This window comes from Micropterus salmoides, unplaced genomic scaffold (genome assembly GCF_014851395.1).
Source record: "Micropterus salmoides isolate LMB-PRFRI ecotype aquatic unplaced genomic scaffold, ASM1485139v1 Ms_hic_scaffold_9, whole genome shotgun sequence".
Lineage (NCBI taxonomy): Eukaryota > Metazoa > Chordata > Actinopteri > Centrarchiformes > Centrarchidae > Micropterus > Micropterus salmoides.
Genome location: NW_024044681.1, coordinates 34,170,140 through 34,189,996, shown reverse-complemented (window position 1 = coordinate 34,189,996; position 19,857 = coordinate 34,170,140). Strand labels below are relative to the sequence as shown.

Sequence of the window (19,857 nt, the reverse complement as noted above, 5' to 3'; positions counted from 1 at the left end):
TCCGAAGCCAGAAACGTCACAACTCCGATAACGCCATTTATCAGTGAAAGCCAGGCCTACGCATCCCAATCATACAGCATGTTACAGTGGGAATAAGCAGGTTGTTCTCTTTAAAAACGGGTTTAACCAAAGGAGTTTCTGCTCCTGTTCCCGTGACTCTGTTCCATTTCGTTTCACGGTGAGCCGCTGTGTTTCCCTCATCATTTGCCGGCCCGGCTCCGCTCAGGTGCGGTGATGAACACACACGTAGGTATGAACTTCATGACGTAAAGTGTGACATTTTGAACACACGAGCCACGTACTCAAAGTTAGCAAACAGACATGCAGGAAAACGCTTTGAAAAGAGAAAAAAGCTCAGTTCAAACTTCAGCACTAGGCGCTGGTGGGCACAGATACTGCACTTCGACTCACCTTGAGCGGCCGTTCCTCGGGTGCTGAATACACTTGCTATCAAAGTGGCCACATACCAAATCATAGTACTATTGCCAACCAGAAATAAATCATCATATCTCAAAGTGCCCCTTTCGGTGTGGCTCTCATCGCCGAGTGGCCCAGGACAAACTGAAGCGGGCCGGTATCCTGTTTTCTTGTTAACCGAGCCCTGGACACTTTTCCATCGGCGCTTTCCCCTCTCTCTTCCCCTCTCCTCCGCTCTCCTCTCGCATCCTGAGACGGATCACCTGCGCCAATGGGACGAGAGCAGACGACGCAGTGAACCCAAGCGCGAGCTTTTAGAGAACCGCGGTCCCGCCTCCGCACTCGTTTCACTGATGGGCGTGGGGGAAATCCGGCCGCTGATTGGCCACCTGCGCTGTCTGTTTCCCAGCTGCGGTGTTGCGTTCACAGGATGTGTTAACACCTCAGTGTGCTCACGGCGGCTAGACAGAGAGCCTGCATTCTCATTATTGGCTTTTCTTACACATGACGCACTTAAACTTACAATAATATCAAAAAAACACTATCTAACTGTTTTATAGCGGAGTTAGAGGCAAAAAGAATTAGCCTATAGCAAGCTGTCCGACATTAATAGGCCTACATATAAAACTGAATGTGGTACATTGTAACTTTTAAAAGTTATAGTTGGCCTATCTAGTATCTAATGTTGTAGAAATTACTGAGTAAGACTTAACCTTCCTATTACAAGGAGAAGAGACCATCAATGCCCACATTAGTCTATATCACAGTCCCAACCACAGATCTCCAAAATCCAACAGGTGGTTACCATGTAGCATATAGCCTAATATTCCAAATCCTAATGAAAACGTTTTTTTTTAACCAATGCTTGCCAGTAGGTAACGTGGGTTTATTTATGCATGAACCAGAGTGTGTGAGTCTGAGGAATCTGTGGACAAACTGCAGGTTTATAACTTCAGCGTCGTAAAAGGATTCGCCATCTTCCCGTTTTCACGGAGGACCTGAATGCAGCACAAGAGGAAACGCTTCATGGTGGGTTGGAGTGTGAAGCCGTGGCGGAGCTGCGGTACCATTCTGCGCAACTAAACGAGAGGAATCCTCCAGCCGGTGATCTGGAGAACCCTGCCGTCTATGCATTCAAGTACGTGTTGAAATATGAGGGGTTATGTTTGCAAAAATGTTCACTTTATGACATAGTGATGGTCAGGTTGCTGTAGTGTGACATTAGAGAAGGCTCGCCATGAAGACAGCTGAGATCGAACACGGACTAAAACAATTCCCGATACTTGTGACAAATAACTTGCCTGCGTTCAGCGTGATTCATCTTCATTGATACACGATTCAGTCAAGGACAGTTTAAATTCAACTGACTCAGTCTGCCTTGCTCATAGAGCATCATGTCATGTTTCAGAGCCAATTCTCCTCCACCTCCAAGTCTAAGGACCCCCCACTGCTCCTCCAGGAGGAGGCTCCAACAGCCTCCGGCAAAATGACAAATAGCCTACATGTAATTGAAGTTATCTGAGGCCATGAATCGCCATTCTTTTTAATTTCCAAATGTTCTCAGCTTCTATATTTTGTGTCACCTTCACAGTTCTTCCCACAGAAGTCAATCATACCTCTTAAAATAGAAGCTTATAATGCGAATGATGTCTTCCTTGAATATGAACCTTTCAGATACAGTCTATAGTTCAAGATTATACACAGGTTAAGTAAATCATTCAAAACTGACCCAATGATGATAAACGTCCAGACGCTACAACATGTCTTGCGATCTCAGTTATTTGCTCTTCTCAACAACTGAAAATATATTGAAATTACTTTTAATGCTTTGTCTAACATACTTCACTAAAGCCCTGTCCACTAATGGCAATTTTTAAGAAATCTGTGGGTTTTTACATCACTGATATTGTAGCACATCATAAAATTTCCTCTCAGTGGCTTGGAGATAATAACCAAGCCATAATAATAATAAAAATAATAATTTATTGTTATTGTTGTTGTTATTAATATTGTTATTACTTAATTTCTTTAGCACATTTCAAAAGAAGTTACAAAGTATTTTACAATAACAACATATAATAAAAGTAAAAAAGAAATAATGAATTTAATGATTTAAATAATTACAACAAATCCCATCAGGTAGATGAGATTTAACAGTGGAGTTTGATTCCCTGAGATCCCCAGGCCAGGAGTTCCACAGCTTAAGGGCCCTCCAGCAAAGGTCCAGTCACCTTTAGTGACCAGTCCAAATTTTGGAACTACCAGAGGATCTCAAACAGTGGTCAGGCTCGTAGGGACTCAAAAGATCTATAGGCAGGTGTCTGACCATGTAAATGACTTCTAAAGCTCACAGGAATCAGTGGCCGACAGCAAGGATTGGTGTGATGTGGTCGCTTTCTCCTAGTCAAGTTACTGTACAAACTTGGCAGCAGCGTTTTGTATTAGTTGCCGTCTTTGGATGTTTTTCCTGCTGATACCAAAATGAAGTGCACTGCAATAGTCAAGTCTGGTAAAGATAAAAGGTGATTAAATAAAGTGACCTTTTCAAGATCTGCAGGAAAGGAATGTCCTAATCTTGGTTAAATGTCTCAGTTGGATAAAGCAAGACCACACCACTTTAGCCACCTGAGTTTAAAAAAGAACACCTAGGTTACAGGCACATCATTTTGTTCAAACAGAAACTATCTGTTGCTGGATGGATGGCCTTTTGGGAAATGTAACTATAATGGATCTATTGTAGTATTTATTGCACCATTAGTAAACGTTAGTTCTACATGCTTGCACAGATGTGATCCAGGAGTTGTCCAGTTTGTGATGCTTTGTAGGTCTCCGGTTGGACGGCAGACTCTGTACACAAAAGACAACAGAAAAGATGTGATGGCATCATTTTGAGGATGCCTGAGTGCAGGGGTGAGATGCATCATTATCCCAGATTTCAGCTAAATTGTTGGAGTGATATCTGTGACACATAAACAAATAAATACTGTTTCTGTCAGTAGTTATACATATTTTTGCAGGCTTATTTTAAAGATGAGTAAATCAACCAAAAAGAAACATGAAACATGGTGAAGGCCAGGATGAGGATAGGTAGGTAGGTGGTTTATTGTCACAAAATAACAAGTTATAGAGTGAAATTGAGTTTTGTAACTCCCTTCCGCTACATAGCAGACAATATACAGTACATTAATAAAGAATCAGTTGTGAAAAATGGTAAATAGAAAATCATAACTGGAGCAGTGCTGAGGATGAAGTAGAGTTTAAGAGTCTGATAGCTTGGGGAGAAAAGCTGCACTGCAGTCTGGTGGTGCAGCAGAAACTTCTACATCTCTTCCCAGAAGGCAGCATTGGGTGAACAGGCTGTGACTGGGTGGGTACTGTCTTTTAGTATTCTTTGGTATCTGCGCAGGCGCCTCACCTCACCGATATCACTGATGCTCGGGAGATGGGTACCACTGATGTTTTGAGCAGTTTTGGGCCGTGCACATCCCATGCCAGTTTGTGTTGTTTCCAGTCAGGATGATTTCAGTTGCCCCTCTCTAAAAGCTGACAAGGACTTCGCACGGGAATTTATCCTTCTTCCTCAAGAAATACACTCGTTTCTGAGCTTTCTTCACCAGCGTGGGGATGTGAGATGACCATGTCAGGTTCTCTGTGATGCTGATTCCCAGGAACGTGAAACTGTTCACCCGCTCCACCTCAGCTCCACTGACGTAGACAGGAGTGTGTGTGTCTTTGTCTCCTTCTTTCTAAACTCAACCATCAGCTTCTTGGTTTTGCTGACGTTGAGCAGTAGGTTGTTCACTGAGCACCACTCTGCCAGATTATGAATTTCAACTATGAAGTCTCATCGTTGTTTGAAATCCGGCCGATGATGGTGGTGTCATCCGCAAAATTCACAACAGAGTTCTCTTCATGTCGGGGGATGCAGTCGTGGGTGTCCAGCGTGAACAGGAGGGGGCTGAGCCCACAGCCCTGGGGGGCTCCGGTGTTGAACAATAGTGTGGAGGAGCTGAATCCGCCAATCTGAACTGACTGGGGCCTGTTTGTGAGGAGGTCCAGTATCCAGTTGCAGAGTGTTGTATTTAAACCCAGAGTGCTGAGTTTGCTAATCAGTTTCATGGGGAAATTGTGTTGAATGCTGAGCTGAAATCCACAAACAGCATTCTGATGTAGGTGTTGTTTTTCTCAAGGTGTGTGAAAACTGAATGGTGGACAGTGGAGATGGCATCCTCTGTGGATCTGTTGGTTCTGAAAGCAAACTGGTGAGGGTCCAGGCTGGCTGGGATGTTGTTCTTTGTGCTGAAGAACCAGTTTCTCAAAGCACTTCATCAGAATGGGGATGAGTGTCACATCGCGGGAGTCGTTAAAACTAGACACTGCAGACTTTTTAGGTACAGGAACGGTGGTGGCTTTCCTGAGATAGTGAGATGTTGTAAATGTCAGTAACAACACTAGCTGAAAACTAGCTGATTGGCTCAGGTTTTTAGTACACGGCCAGAAATGTTATCAGGCCAAGGTTTTGAGTGGATTCTCCTGTTCCAAACTTTAGTACTTTGATTATGCAAACCCATGTAGGGAACTTGAGAGGGATTCTTGTTTATTCTGTTTTCTTTTTCATAATGAATGATAGCGATATTATAAAGTAGCGTTTTAAATGGCAAACAAACATCCAGCGAGGTACAAAATATCTCCGTTCACTCTCTGTCACACTGCCTCTCTTTCCTGGGGATTTCTTGATCTCCATCTCTCCTTTATCTCACAGTGCCTGTGAGGTCTCGGCTACTCGTGCTGGCTCTTCTACAGGAAGTAGCCGGGAGGGTGTGGCATGTCAAGCCCCAGCATGTCATCATCTCTGACAGAGACATCACTGGCCTCAGATGCAGCTGAAGGCCTTTTTCCTGATGCTCAAGAGCCACTCTAACCACTGTGGTGGTGGGAGTACAGCCACATCTCACAGCTAACTGTCACACCAAGCAGTGTGCTTTAAAAGAGCTGTGTGAAGTGCAAATATATATTCAAATTAAGCTTTCCCTCTGTTCTGTGATCTTCTTCACCGCACTCAGCTCCAATCAGACTTTTGTTCCTCCCTGGTGAGGCAGGTGTGACTCATTAACTGTTGGTTGTGGCTACTGACTATGATACATATGGGGTAAAAATGAAACTGTTGTCAAGATGAAGAATCTATAGACACACTAGCAGCTCTATCAGGCTGTCCTGAAGCTATGACCACTCTGACTGCACACACACTGTATGCACGGACATATGCGTGAACAAGTTTGCCTATGCAGACACCCCATGTAGTATAATCACCTTTAGGCACAATGGTGCATTGAGCTAAATGCTAACATCACCATGGCAACAAGCTCACTGCTTTTTTTTTTGCTGTTTTATTGTGTTAGTATGCTAACACTAGGAAACATTGTCTGAATGAAAACTTGATGTTGAGAAAATTCACAAAATAAGTGAAACTTTTGACCTGCGTAGAGGAAAAGACAGGTAGAACAAAGTAGAGACAGACCAACCAACTGACCAACACTGACGTCCCTAGAGCCACGCCACAAGCATGGCTAAGAATACAACACAACTATACTTATACTTTAGGGAAACAGCATTATAGTTTATAGCAAATCAAAGAGGTGTCTAGAGAAGAACAATTCATAGTGAAAAAGTTATACATATAAAATGTACAAATGTGTGACTAATATGCATGGTGTATGGAAAATGTAACATCTGCAGGTCAACAGTATGTGACTGTATTGATACCTCATGTGATAGCTTATGTTTTTTAATGAATGGCGCTCAAGACCTGTTGCAGAAGTCTCATGGGCCATTTGTCACTGTTCAGTATATATAAAAAAATATAAAGAGTGCTTTCCTTCGGTAGTCCATTACGTGCAGTGTTACTGTGAAGGACAATGGGGAAATCTGAGAGGAAAAGCACACTCTTAATAGTCTTACATAAAGTATCAGCAGGCAGTGATATATTACTGTTTACAACTTAGAAGTTAGACTGCATTTCCGTTAACAGGGAAGACACATACCACACCAGTGTCAAATATAATCATGATATATTGGACAAATATTTGCTGTGGCAATTCACTGTAACAGAAATTAATGAAAGAATCAGTCTGTAGGAAGTCAGGAGCATGTTCTTGCCTGAGATGTGTCCCATACTAAAAAAGAAACTAATACACAATTTTCAGTTGCCTGCTATGTTGTTAGTGAACTTCATATAGGCGCTTTCCACAAGTCTGTGTGTCCTGCTGAGCTTGCTAATGTGAAAACAGGTTTCTCATGTGCCTGGGAGCACTCAGTCTGGACCAGGGAGGGGATCAATGCCCCCACTGGTGGCAGTTTGTCAATATGGCTCTAACTAGTAATAACCCAGCACAGTGAGACTTCCTTTTTTTCACTACAGTAGTAGTGCCCCAGTATTAGCTCTGTTATGAGTTTTTTTAAACTAAGTAATTTAAGTGAAATATCTCTACAACTATTGGATGACCTATTTGGAGTTATTTTAATTCCAGCACAAATTTAATCTGAATTTAATGTTAATGTTTTCAATGTTTAATTGAATTTGAAATGTTCAAACTGAATATTAATTTGTGTATCATCAACCCCAAACACTTTTATTTTTGATTTTTTGATTTTATGCCTAAGTCAAAAATGGGAAATTAAAAACCAGGCCACAGACCGAATTTGATTTTAACATTTAATGTGTCCGATTTGTGTGTTGCACTTGATAGCCAAACTTTGCAAATACACCTGGACAATGGCACTACCTAATTTAATGTAATTACTATGAGCTTGAACATAAGTGTGTCTTATATTTTCAATAAAGTGTTCAATAAGGGTTAGGGTTAGGGATATAGTGAATTAGACTCCTGGGCAGCAACACGAGCATTACAGAGCTGCTAGCTGTAAAGTCGTGGTTTATTGATACTGGGGATCTTTTCAGAAAGGATTGTGTCTTATGTTCATTACTCATTTAATCAACAATAGAGGGAAAGGAAGGGACACAAAGCTAAATTCCAGAGCGCAGTGTTGCTGCACTTTTTCTGAAACGTCCAGTCAACTTCCCTCTCACTAATGACAGCACAACGGAACAGTAAATGAAATATTTTGTAGATAAAAAAAATACTTCAACTAATTATGCAATCCTAGAATGCAACAGATTGCAAAATATGTGAATGAATATGCTGGACTTAACTCCAGAACAGTCTACAATGGGAGCTTGACAGCAGGTGGTTGGATGATGTGTAGAGCCTGATTCAGAGAATGGATGTGGGTATGTTTACAGGCACTGATGATGAAACATCTCCTGGAGGGAGGCTTGATATTATTGTCCCAAAGTGCTTGATAGTGTGTTTTCAAAACGCAAACAAACATCCAAATGTTTTTGACACTTGAGTTCCAGAACTAGAAAATAGTGGGAAAAATTGAAATGGTCTCAAATGATTGTTCCTATCAACTTCTTTATGTCAACAAGCTTTATGAAGCAAAACAGCTGCAGCTTGTTCCTGGAGAGAATGTCAAGTTCACCACGTTGATGATGGAGAGAGACAAAACTGGCTACCACTTTCTGATAATGCATTCATTAGAAAACATTGTTACTAATATCTTTGTTAGTGGAAAATAAATAGCATGCATGTATTAGAAAGAAGGTTGTACTTGTAATTGAGTATTTTTACATTGTGGTATTGGTTATTTTTTTTGGAGATTCACCAGTTGGAGTTTTTTAAAGGTATGACCTGCTGATGCCGATTTTTTATTGCCATTTTCTTCCCAAGACCTATAATTCACAGCATATTTTTGTAGAAAACTCTTTCTTTAGCAGTATTCCAATTAGCACCAGCATAAACATTGGCTATTCTTCCTGCATTCCATTCAATTGTATGTTCATAATAAAGCTTTGACTATTAAATAACTTCAGTATTTTCTCCAAAACTGAACCAGGTAAGGCAAAACCTACTCTCACTCAAATACAGTACATCTCAAAATAAAAAGTGCTCCCCAGGACAGCTTTTTGTACATTTAAAATCCAAGTGAAAGTAAACCGCAGTATAACACAGCTCAGTGTTTCCCACAGAATGACTGTGGTGGGGGACATGGGGGGTATATTTGTATATTTTATGTGAAAGAATTCATGGCCCAATTTCTTGTAGGTTTTTTATTATCTCAACATTTCAATTATACTTCATTCTCCATGCTATTTTAGTGTTTACTCACAACTACTTACCACCTTTCTTTTCCCTTCAGACACACACCTACACCTCTCTCTCAGTCTGTCTCACTCTTCTGGTTCTGGTGACTTTTATCGTCAGTTTTAAACACTAGATTCGGGAACTAAGACCACGCCTTGAACCCATCCAATTCCCGCACACCAAGTACTTAAGCACACCAGCGGCTGTGGCTCAGGAGGAGGAGCGGGTTGGCTGTTCAATCCCGGCTCCCCCAGGCTACATGTCGAAGTGTCCTTGGGCAAGATGCTGAACCCCAAATTGCCCCTGGTGGCTGTTCCGCAGTGAATGAATGTGTGTGAATGTTTATGTTTGAGCGCTTAGGCTCAGTGTGTGGATGAAGATGTAGTGTAAAAGCGCTTTGAGTGGTCGAAAAGACTAGAAAGGTGCTATTTAAATACGGAGCATTTACATTTACACCTATTCTGTTCACCTCCCTTTGACTCAGCTTTCTCATCCCTCCCACCCAAATCCTTATCTTTTTTTCATCATACAGGAACACACATCTGCCGACGAAGAGATGGCTCCCCCACTCAGGGTCTTGACTCCTACAGGTTCCGCACACCTTCTCGCCAGCAGACACCGGTCCGCTCTTCACTTCCGCATCCATCGGCTACGGATTCGACTCCCCTCCTTCATCCATCACACCTACCCCTCATCCCACGACCCTCTCCCCCATCCCTCAGTCCACCCCCCCGGCACTTGATCCATTCTTTCTGTACAATACAATCTCAGCTCCATTATAAGCAATAAACCATCTTGAATCTACATCTTCGCAGGCATGGTCTTTGTCGGTGAAAGTAGCATTTTGGAATTTTTTGGTGGTTTGTTGTTATAGACGTAGCCTATTGAAATGATAAAGATCACTTTGTTACTGAATGACATCGGCACCAACAGGTGTGTTCACTGTTGCTTCACCTGGTCCGTGCATGTAAGATATCCACCATGTCCACATCTTCTAATGTACCAGATAGTAATACCAACACCGTCTTCTTCTCTCACAGTGAAGAACTACCCCGCTCACCACATGTTTTAGTGTGTGTGTGTGTGGGAAGTTACTGTCTGCGACGCTGTGTGCATAACGTGAACCATCATGCAGCAGAGCATGCATGTGAATTTGAACCGCAGAGATGTTTGAGACGGATCAGCCCTCGTCAACAGACAATTGATTGGTGACATCTCTAGTTATTTTACTTGAGTAAAAACATCTATTTATTCCACCACTTATAGTTTATTAATTCTTTATAATCAGCAGTTAATAAGGACAACTTATGGAATTCCAGGTTGTGAAAAATCAATTTTGCTGGTATATACCTTCTTCACCATAAATTTTTTTTTTCTTTTTAGCTAGCTGTTTAATTCATTAGAGAGGCACCTCCACTGGATGACTGTTGAGCCACATAACTTCTCGAAAGGGCTGCAGATCACTGAGACACAAAATCCATTTATTTAGTTACTTATCAATGAGACAAGACTGAGTGATTTATTATTTTTATTTATTTAACCTTTATTTAACCAGGTAGGCCGATTGAGAACAGATTCTCATTTGCAACGGCGACCTGGCCAAGAAAGTGTAGACGTGCAGAACAACATATAGTTACACATTGAATACACATAGTATAAAGCGTCTATGTACATTTAGTGCAGGTGCCGACCATTCAAGGAGGTAGGTCAGATTGTATGCGTAAATGGTATAGCAACAATAAAAATCACAATATATAAATAGATAATCTATATATAAATAAAAAGTACAAAGTACAGAGATCTATAAACATTTTCTGCAAGTTGAGATCTTATTACAGAGGTAGGTCAGGTGGTGTGCAAAACAGTATGGCAGTAGCGGTGGGAAGAATGACATTTGAGCATACTTGTGCAGATGGAATGGAGCAAAAGAGCATAAAACAGATGAGGCAGGGGTACAGGTGAAACTGGCTAACTAAGAAAGGGACATGACAGAGCAATTTTAGTATTGGTTTGCAAAAACAGTGCGTGAGTGGTTTGAGGAGACCTAACATGTACAGAGATCGGACAAGAGTTCAGACAATGATAGATAGCTAGCACCCAGCCGAATGAAACAGTGCTAACAGTAGCTTGTTTAAGCTGGAGCTTCTAGCTCAAGTGGGTTTAAAGGTGCTATAATTAATATTTAGATATTATTGTAACAACTGATCAAATGATGTGATGTGTATATGTGAAATGTGTCACTTGTATGTGCAGATAATTATCTCACTGATCTTTTGGATTCTCACAGAAACAAATCCTCAGCAGGTCCACATAAGTTTATGTATAAACATAATAAAAACATGTACATGTACATTCAACTGAAAACATTTATACATATTAAAATTATATATAGAAAATATAGAAATTATAGTTGAGGTCTATACAGTGGGGGGGGATCACTTTTCAGGATCACTTGGCCATGAAATTAAGATTTCAGGGTTTAGTATGATTACTTCTTCTCCATTTCACTCAGTTTCAGTGAAGAGTGCAAATATGGTGTTCTACAGTACAGTTCAGTAGGTGTCAGATGGTGAGACTTCATATGACCTTCCTTTAATAGCAAAGCATGTGTCCTTGGTCCTTATTGAAGCCAAGATGTGAACAGTGATCTGAACATTTTGTTCCCAACATGTTGTTCTTCAGGTTGTGTCTGGGAAGATGATCGCCCCTCTCACCCATCAAATTTACTTATAGATTTGTGTCCATGAGTTCTAGGTACCAAGAGGTCAGCAGGATGTTGCATGGAGGGTGACATACTACCAGCAAAGTAGTATCACCTGCAGAAGGAGAACCTAGCCCCCCTTAAAAAAAACTTTCATACCTCTTAGAGTTATGGCTATATTTCCCTCCCTGCATCAGCCCTCAGACATCCATGAGAAAATGGTTGTGGCTACCAATGTGTTAACTGGTTATGCCTGGGCAAATCCAACAGAAGACTGCTTGCTTCCACTTTGACTGAGATCCAAATTGTGAATTTGCCTTCATTCAACCACTATGTGATAGTTGTAGCTTTCCTAAACGCTGTAACAATGCCACTCCCTCAAGGTGAAAGTGATTGTGTTTTGATAAGGCCCATGCATCTGCTTGAATTAGTACATGTGCCAATGCCCGTTGGGGGCAAATGTTAGCGTAGAGGCAGTCCACCCCACTGAGACTGAGTAGAAACAGAAAGTGTGGGTGGGCATTGGGTAGCCTTGATTGTAGTTGTGGTGCTGGCAGATGTTTTTGTGTTCTCCTGAGGTGCCAAAGAGTGCAGACCTTCAACAGCTGTAATAGGGAAATTGTGGAGAGTCGCAGTTTTAGGAACAGAGGTAAAAGAGCAGGGTGAGGCTGAGAGACTAAGGGATAGTGAGTCTGTTGCTTTGACAATTTAAAGAACTGTGATCTTGCACAGCATTTTCCTGGGATTTATTTTCTTTACGAGCTTGTTTGGAACTATTTTATATGTATGTAAAGTCATTTTAAGCCATTGTCTTTCTTATTGTGCCACTAAATGCTGTTATGCAATAATCTTACACAAAGCTTGGTGGCAGGCGGCATTAATTCATTGGATTCATTCTGCACATTCATTGGATTCCACTTATAACTCAGGCCATATTTGATCACTTTCATGAAGACAGATATAAAATTCTGTGCACCACTGACCCAGAGGATACAAACCCATGACTGGGATAGGGTGGTAACTGGGGTGGAGGAGATCAATTAGGGTTGTCTGCTGGACTTCCTCCCTCACACACACATATTCTGTCTCTTCTTCACTCAACCTTTCTCTAAAACCCAGGAGAGCTGAAGGTCCAGCTGGCATGCAGCCCAGGCCCCCCAAACCACAAACACAATGTTATCCAGGTCACCACACAATTGATATGAAAGAAGCACACTGATGATAAATATACTGAAACTCTGAATCACAAATTGGGACAATATTTTACATTGTTATTGGAACCTCTCATCATGAGAACAAAGGGACAGACCTACATGTACAGCCAGAAGCCTGAGAAGATGGCCTGCATCTAACACAAAGTCTGTAACAAAGGAAACAGTGAGATGACATCTTACTGTACTTACAGAACCAATTAAGTCCACTACCATGAAACTACAATATATATCCAGAAAATTATTTTAAAAAACCATTAACTGCTCCAAATGAACACTGTTACCACTCTCCAAAAAGAGCTTTAGTCCTACAGTACTACCACCACCCATCCCTCCTTACACAGGCTATGATACCTAGGTGGCAATATTTCTCCCAAGCTGTCACAGCTGGTGTAACAGAGTCAATTATACAGCAGTAATATGTGTAACAGAGTCAAATATGTAGTATTACAATTACCAGTGGTGGACAGTGATTAGTTTTTTTCAATTGCTAATCTGCATTGGTCAAATCTGAAGTCACATTGTCAAAATTCTTCGCACAGTCAGCGAAACAGAAGTGTATGTGGACTGTGCTGTCACACAGCGTTGTTTAATTCGGTTGAATCGCACTACAGTTCGTTTTCCCCCTTCGTTTGGGCAGGTGTGAATTGTGGTTGGGCGATGCCTACAAAATTTCCATCGGACAATGTCTACATTGAAAAATCGGGATGGACGATGGCATTGGGGGTGCACACGGGGAATAGCGGGCTTATGCGCATGTGTTGTCGCACAGACTTTACTCGGTTAAATGCTTGGTAGCCTATGACATTACAAGCACGGACCACGTAAAGCATCACTGAACACAGGGTGCAGATGTTGGGTTTGGTTGTTTGATAGGCTGCATCATTAACAAGCCCACAAGTGGCTCACCTGCTGCCGTGATTCAAAAAGACAAGTTCTGTGTCTTTTAGGCGACTTTATAAAACTTACTGCTGATGGAGAAGGTGGAGCAGACGGGCGAGGGGGGAGACAGAGAGAGGCGGGGCAAGCCGGTGTGTTTAACTGAGGTGTAGGCCTCTTGTGTGTCAGTGTGTCTGAGTGAGGGGAGAAGAGAATTCCGAGGAAGGTGCGAAGCATATTTAAAATGTATAATAATAATGTTTTTGGTGATTAAAACCTACTTTCACATGGCGGTATTATGTGAAAAATTGTGATTTTTTATCAGGGGACGGGGTTTTACAATCATGATGCCTGCTCAACCATCGACCATCTGTCAGCCATCGTCTATCGGCCCAACCCTAGTGTGAATGCAGCAATTACACTCAGGTGCGGTTCCCTTGTGGTGTGAAAGCAAACTAACCAAACACAGGATTTTATGATAGCAGAGATCTGTGTGTGATCTGAGCATTATTTCCAAAGCTAAACCACTATAAAATCCGCTAACCGCGAAATGTGTTCAGTGATCTAACGTGTACTTGTCAGCGCAAGTATTTTCCCTGATTAATAGGTTTAAATCTGTTAAAAAAGGAGGGCAACTATCACTCCATTTACCCTGAGTTTCATTTCCTCCTGATGATGTAGGATGACAATAGCCAAAGCTGTCCAATCAATAAGTTACCTGTAAGTCTGCATGACGTCATGGTTACTTCTCTTGGTTTGTTTGTAAAACTGTAAAACTGCAGTGTGAACATGAACCGGACTAGAACTAAAATGCAACAGTATAATTTTTTTCACGTGGTCTGGACCAAATGAACCAAAGTACAGGTGTGAAAGCACCCTTAGTTTATTTAGTTTAATTAGTTTATTTTTCAACTTTTTATTTTTCACAATTAAATTACTATATGCAGGGATATAGAGAGAATAATGGACATGGAAACTCATTTCTGCATTTCTGCAATTCATTCAAAAGAATGAGAAATTGCTTTTACGATGTGACTAGATGATGTGGAGGTTGAACAAGTAGTTTTGAGAATTTCAATTCTGAAATTATTTGAGAGAATGTTCAAAAGCGAAAAGAGAGAAACTGTATTGTACTGTACTTGTATAATAAAACAGTTATTTATATGAAAAAATCATTCGTACTTCAAAGATAAAAGTTTATCATTTACGTAGTGCTCACTGTTAGTGTCTTTTAGGTCAATGTGCTATGAGTAACAATGAATGCTTTCTAAGTGAGAATTGTCACTAGTGTTTTGGTTGAACGAGTTTATTTTCAGACTACGATGAAGTGTTTTGGTGGTTTAAGTGACTTTTGGAGGTGAACTGTTTGGCCAAGATGCATGTTGGTAATGCAGACTGTATTAACAGTTTTGAAAAAGTGGCTTCAGTTACTGTAAGAACATTTACTCGAGTATTGTACTTAAGTACTAATTTGAGGTACTGGTACTTTACTTGAGTTTTTTCTTTAAATGCCACTTTCTACTTCTACTCCACCACATCTCAGCGGGAGTACTGTACTTTTTTACTTAACATTTATCTGACAGCTTTAATTATTAGTTATTTTACACATATGTAGACTTAGTAAAAATATCTTGTATTATAAATTAAACTACCCAACATTTTATGCAAGTACACCTGACACAAGTATTAGATTGACATTAAAATTAACTGGCAACAATTTTAACTTCAAAGGGCTATTTGAAGGTATAATGCACTATTCACCTCATTCTCTATCATCTTTCTATGGGGCCACAACCAAGTTCAAACCATATAAAAACCACAGAAATATGTTGTCAATATTCAATCGCCACTACTCTGGCTAAATCTGTCCATTTTCACAATACAACCACACCAGACATATATATAATTATAATTACTATCAGTATATATCTAAAGTGTTCATTCATACAGTAGCCTAACGTCCCTATCCATGACATAACATCTATATATTAACATGAGATTTGCTGGGAATATACTGAAGTTATAAACTTAAAGGGCACAATTAATAATATTTAAACATTTAATATTAATCTGGATAAAGCCATCAAGTTCTTAAAAGGATTCCAGCACAGAGAAAAGAACAAAGACATATTAACACATAATCTTCTGCAGACAGAGAGAAACAAACATGAGGACATCAAACACTGCCAGGTTGTTCTGGGTCCATTTGTTTTGGAGAGGAGACTGCCTCGGAGGTAACTCGGCTGTCAGGGCAGTGAAGTGGAGCAGACCCAGAACAACTCTCATCAGCTGTTAGCTGTAAACACTAGCAGGACTAAAGTTACGGTACAGCTGTGTTAAAACTACAGCAGAACATAGATAGATAGAGAGAGTGGGGAGAACAAGTATTTGATACACTGCTGATTTTGCAGGTTTTCCTACTTACAAAGCATGTAGAGGTCTGTAATTTTTATCATATGTACACTTCAACTGTGAGAGACGGAATCTAAAACAAAAATCCAGAATATCACATGATTTTTAAATAATTAATTTGCATTTTATTGCATGACATAAGTATGTGATGCATCAGAAAAGCAGAACTTAATATTTGGTACAGAAACTTTTGTTTGCAATTACTACGGCGTAGGTCAATTCTGTACATTCTTTTTTTTGTTGTGATTTAATGGGGTCCAGTCAAGTTAATAAGACCAGTGTTTAGTGCTGACCACACCTGTCAGGTCTCTTGTCATTGTGGGGTCCATGGTAACTAAATAATATTGTAGCCATTGGATTACAGTAATGACTCTTTTCTGTCTAAAGGTTGACAAACAATCAGATGCCACTGAATCTTCTGAGGCCGACTTCTTCAGAACAACAGAGCAGACTCCTCAGAGATCGTCCTGCTTCTAGACACAGGTACTAGTTTTTCTCTTTTACCGGCTTTCACTGGTTCATACTTTAGTACTACTATCCTAACAAAAACGCTTCAAAGCTGTCGCAGTTAACATGCGAGAGCTAGCCAAACAAACATCACTAGCGAGTTCTTTTGCTAGTTGTACTACGACGCAAGCTTGAAGAGACATAATGAAATCAAATGCTATCACATACTATTTAGCCAAAGATTTGCCCATTTACACAGTAATGATGAGACACCGACGCACAAGAATAAATGCATGGCTACATGCGTAGCCTACGGCGTAGCTATGCACGTAGATCATATGCAGGAGTATAAATCAAGCTTTAGTCAGATACAGGAAACATATAAACAATACTAGTCATACCAATTGACTGTCACAAGTACATTCTGCCCTGCCAGTTATGCATATTATTTTTTATATTGTGGACACCAAGCCAATGGTTTTATTGAAAAATATGAAGAGTAGGTGTGGGATTCCAATGTTTCTGAAATGCAGTTTGATGTACATAGGTATACATACTACGTGTGTTTTCATTTATATATTATGTCTTTCTTTGATGTTATATAGGGCTTAGACGAACCAGAACCCTTACCTCTGATGAACAAAGTTGGGATGAATTCTTCCCTGGTGGACTACACAGATTCTGATGAATCTCAGAGTCCAAGCACAAATTATGACCAGTTTAATTCAAGCTGCCAGGTATTGTAATATTATTATTATTATTTCTGAGCATTTACATGTATTGTTGCAGGAAAGGGTTCCTGAAATGTAGCTCCGATAAGCTCCGATGTTATTGGTTATGCTTTCGGCACTGGAGAAATAGGTTTCCTATTTATTATTGCTAGGGTCTACATGAATGTTATATTGCACATTTTATCTCACTAACCGTGTCTCTAATAATAAGATAGTCGTTCATGATGCATCTCGCTATTCCCAATCCAGAAAAGCGGTATCTCACGGAGCCTGTGTGCTCTCTGTCACACCCTACAGCACAGGTACAGAGTGTGGTGTTAGCACACTGGCTCTCTGTCTTCTCTCCCCCTATGCTCTGCTGACTTTCTCAATCAACAGTACATTTTATAAAGTCGTGAAAAGACACACAAATCTTTGGATTTTCCACCTGCACCGCATGCAAAGGAGGCTTATTATAATGACTTGAATATCGAAACAATTTAAACCAACGAGGTACCGAATCCCATCTGAACTGGTATGCAGTGTTAATTTTGACAAGAATTTTAAATTCATTTTAGTCATAGTCACTTACTAGAAATTAGAAATTTTTGTTTAGCTTTATTTTAGTCAAAATGTAATCAGTGGACCTCTGTTTTAATTTTAATTAAGATAAATAGAGGTTAACTTTTTAGAGATTTCAAAATTAAGTACATTTTGATCAATATGCCCTTTGTCTGTTTGATATCAAACTTTGTAACTGTATTATCTTTAAAGATTGACTGCTCAAAACTGTTTGAGTGCCACATTCTTTGTTTCTTGTAATATCTGTTCAGGTCGCCGGACTTTCAAGAAAAGGATGTGGGAGAAGAAATTCTTGCAGTCAAGAAGCACATGGTGTCCGTTATCACTTCATGCCATGTTCTGGGAAAAACTGACTGTTATGAGTGCCTTGAACTGAAGAAAGTAGCTCTTAAAAACAAATCATGGCTGGCCATTAAATTCTACATTAAAAATCGAATCACAGCTCTCAAGGGCAAAGTTTAAAACTATTCTGTTAGCACCTGTAATGCTTGTTTTGTCACGTTTAAATCATACCGTCATGTTCATTTAAGTAAGACGTCTCAAATGTGGAATGTTGTCTACATTACATGGGTGGTACCCAGTCCTAAGAAAAGGTGAGATGTTGCTTGTGAACAGAGCCTGTAAGCATTCAAGGGAGTTGAGTTGCCTTAAGATTCCAGCAGTTGAAATTAAAAGTTTTCATTCAGTCTATTTGTTGTTTCTATTTGTTGGGACTTGTGTCCTGTAAAATGCTAACCTTAATTTGCGTTACTAGGCTTCATATTGAAATATCCTGAAGAAATAGAAGAGAACATTTTCTGATAAAGGGAGTGTGGAAACAGTTCACTAATAAGAGGGACACTTATGTTGCACTTAGCAACTTTATCACAGCATGATGACTAATAATATAATAATACTTTACAGGCCTAATTATTTATTTGAACCTTTTCAACCTTTCCAGTATATAATATAATTGTGTTGTACAATTACATAACAGAACCTGAATTTTGGCAGAAATTATGGTCCAGCAAATATCTTGGCACATGACAGCTGTAGGTGTTCAGTGACTCTCAAAGTAAGTTTAACCTGAATGTGTGTCAAGTGGTACCCAGAAGACTGAAAAACCAGATAGTGTGTATAGTCTGACCCCATTAATAACTAAATACCTGACAAGTCCCCAGGAAGTGGTTCCTAGTCAGATCATGGAACTACTTAGTCTGATTGATCATTTGATGTGACATCTGTGTTTATGCCCACTCCAGTATACTTTTACTGATTTTTTTTTTTACTGCTGTTCAACCTTCAGAAAGGGTGGTTCCCAGAATGCATGATCCTGTCAGGTGGTCACAAAATGCCACAAAGTCGAGGCTGTGTTTGTGAATGTTACTTGCATTTTGATGAGCAGTTGACACCTTGCATGGTAGCCTCTGCCATCAGTGCAGGAATGTGTGTGTGAATGGGGTGAATGTGACATGTAGTGTAAAGAGCTTTAAGTGGTCGGAAGACTAGAAAGGCACTATGTAAGTACAGTCCATTTACCATTTCATTTCGTGAGTTCGGTGTCCCTATTTGCTATTGTACTCCAAGGGAGAATTAAACGTCATAGTGGTCATTGAAATGTCTGTGTTTGGCCTTTCTGTTAAATTACTTTTACTTGCTAGCTTAAACATGTGTACTTGTGTAATACGCTAATATATTCCTGTCTCTTAATTTGTGTAAGAGCTCAAATTACATTATCACAACTTTTGTCAGAATAAATGGAGATCACCTCCAAAGATATCCTGGTCACCATCACTTACACTGGTATGCTTTAATTTCAACCCACTTGAACCCACACAAACAGATGAATCTACCAGTGAAATGGAAGAATTGTAGTCACCAAGATGAAAATAGTACCTTTTTTCAGTGATTCACACCCACCATCTATGTGGTTCAACTCTATGTGGATAACAGTCAAAAAGTTCTGTACTAAATATTAGCTTCATTAATGTTATTATATTTAGTATTGGTTTAAACTATTTTAGAGAGGTTTTGATTCAACTGTGTGCTCATTTTGTTTTGGTGCATTGTGGTGTTGTAGTAACTTTATGTTAACATGACTTCTATTACTCTACTATTTGTCTACCCCATTTCATGTCAGTGAAGCTCATAGTAGACTTAATAATAGAAACACCTTTGTGTACAGTTAAATATATTCAGAACATAGTCTCAGAACATTAGACTTGCTCATTGCTCAGAGACAGAGAAACACACATGAGCACATCGCTTTCAAACACGAACAGCATGGCTCTGTTGGTAAATAAAAAGGAAAAGTT

At 40.0% G+C, this 19,857-nt stretch overlaps 1 protein-coding gene and 1 long non-coding RNA gene across 4 annotated transcripts in view; one reads left to right on the top strand and one right to left on the bottom strand.

Annotated features, from left to right (window-relative positions):
• Positions 1-702, bottom strand: part of LOC119895740 (protein turtle homolog B-like) — a 143,415-nt gene extending 142,713 nt beyond the window's left edge. For both annotated transcript variants that reach the window (XM_038709038.1, XM_038709039.1), the window contains exon 1: positions 412-702. In XM_038709038.1, the coding sequence (XP_038564966.1) occupies positions 412-475 (64 nt within the window). In that variant the 5' untranslated portion in view covers positions 476-702. The remainder of the gene's footprint in view (positions 1-411) is intronic.
• Positions 703-1,001: 299 nt separating this feature from the next.
• On the top strand, positions 1,002-19,317 carry LOC119894844. Of its 2 annotated transcripts, XR_005442984.1 has the most exons (4): positions 1,002-1,555; positions 16,212-16,307; positions 16,877-17,008; positions 17,815-19,317. It is a non-coding gene; the product is annotated as an uncharacterized LOC119894844 (long non-coding RNA). The 2 variants fall into 2 exon arrangements; XR_005442983.1 differs by lacking the exons at positions 16,212-16,307; positions 16,877-17,008; positions 17,815-19,317 and adding an exon at positions 9,154-9,425 and having other exon boundaries at positions 1,334-1,555.
• The last annotated feature ends 540 nt before the right edge of the window (positions 19,318-19,857 follow it).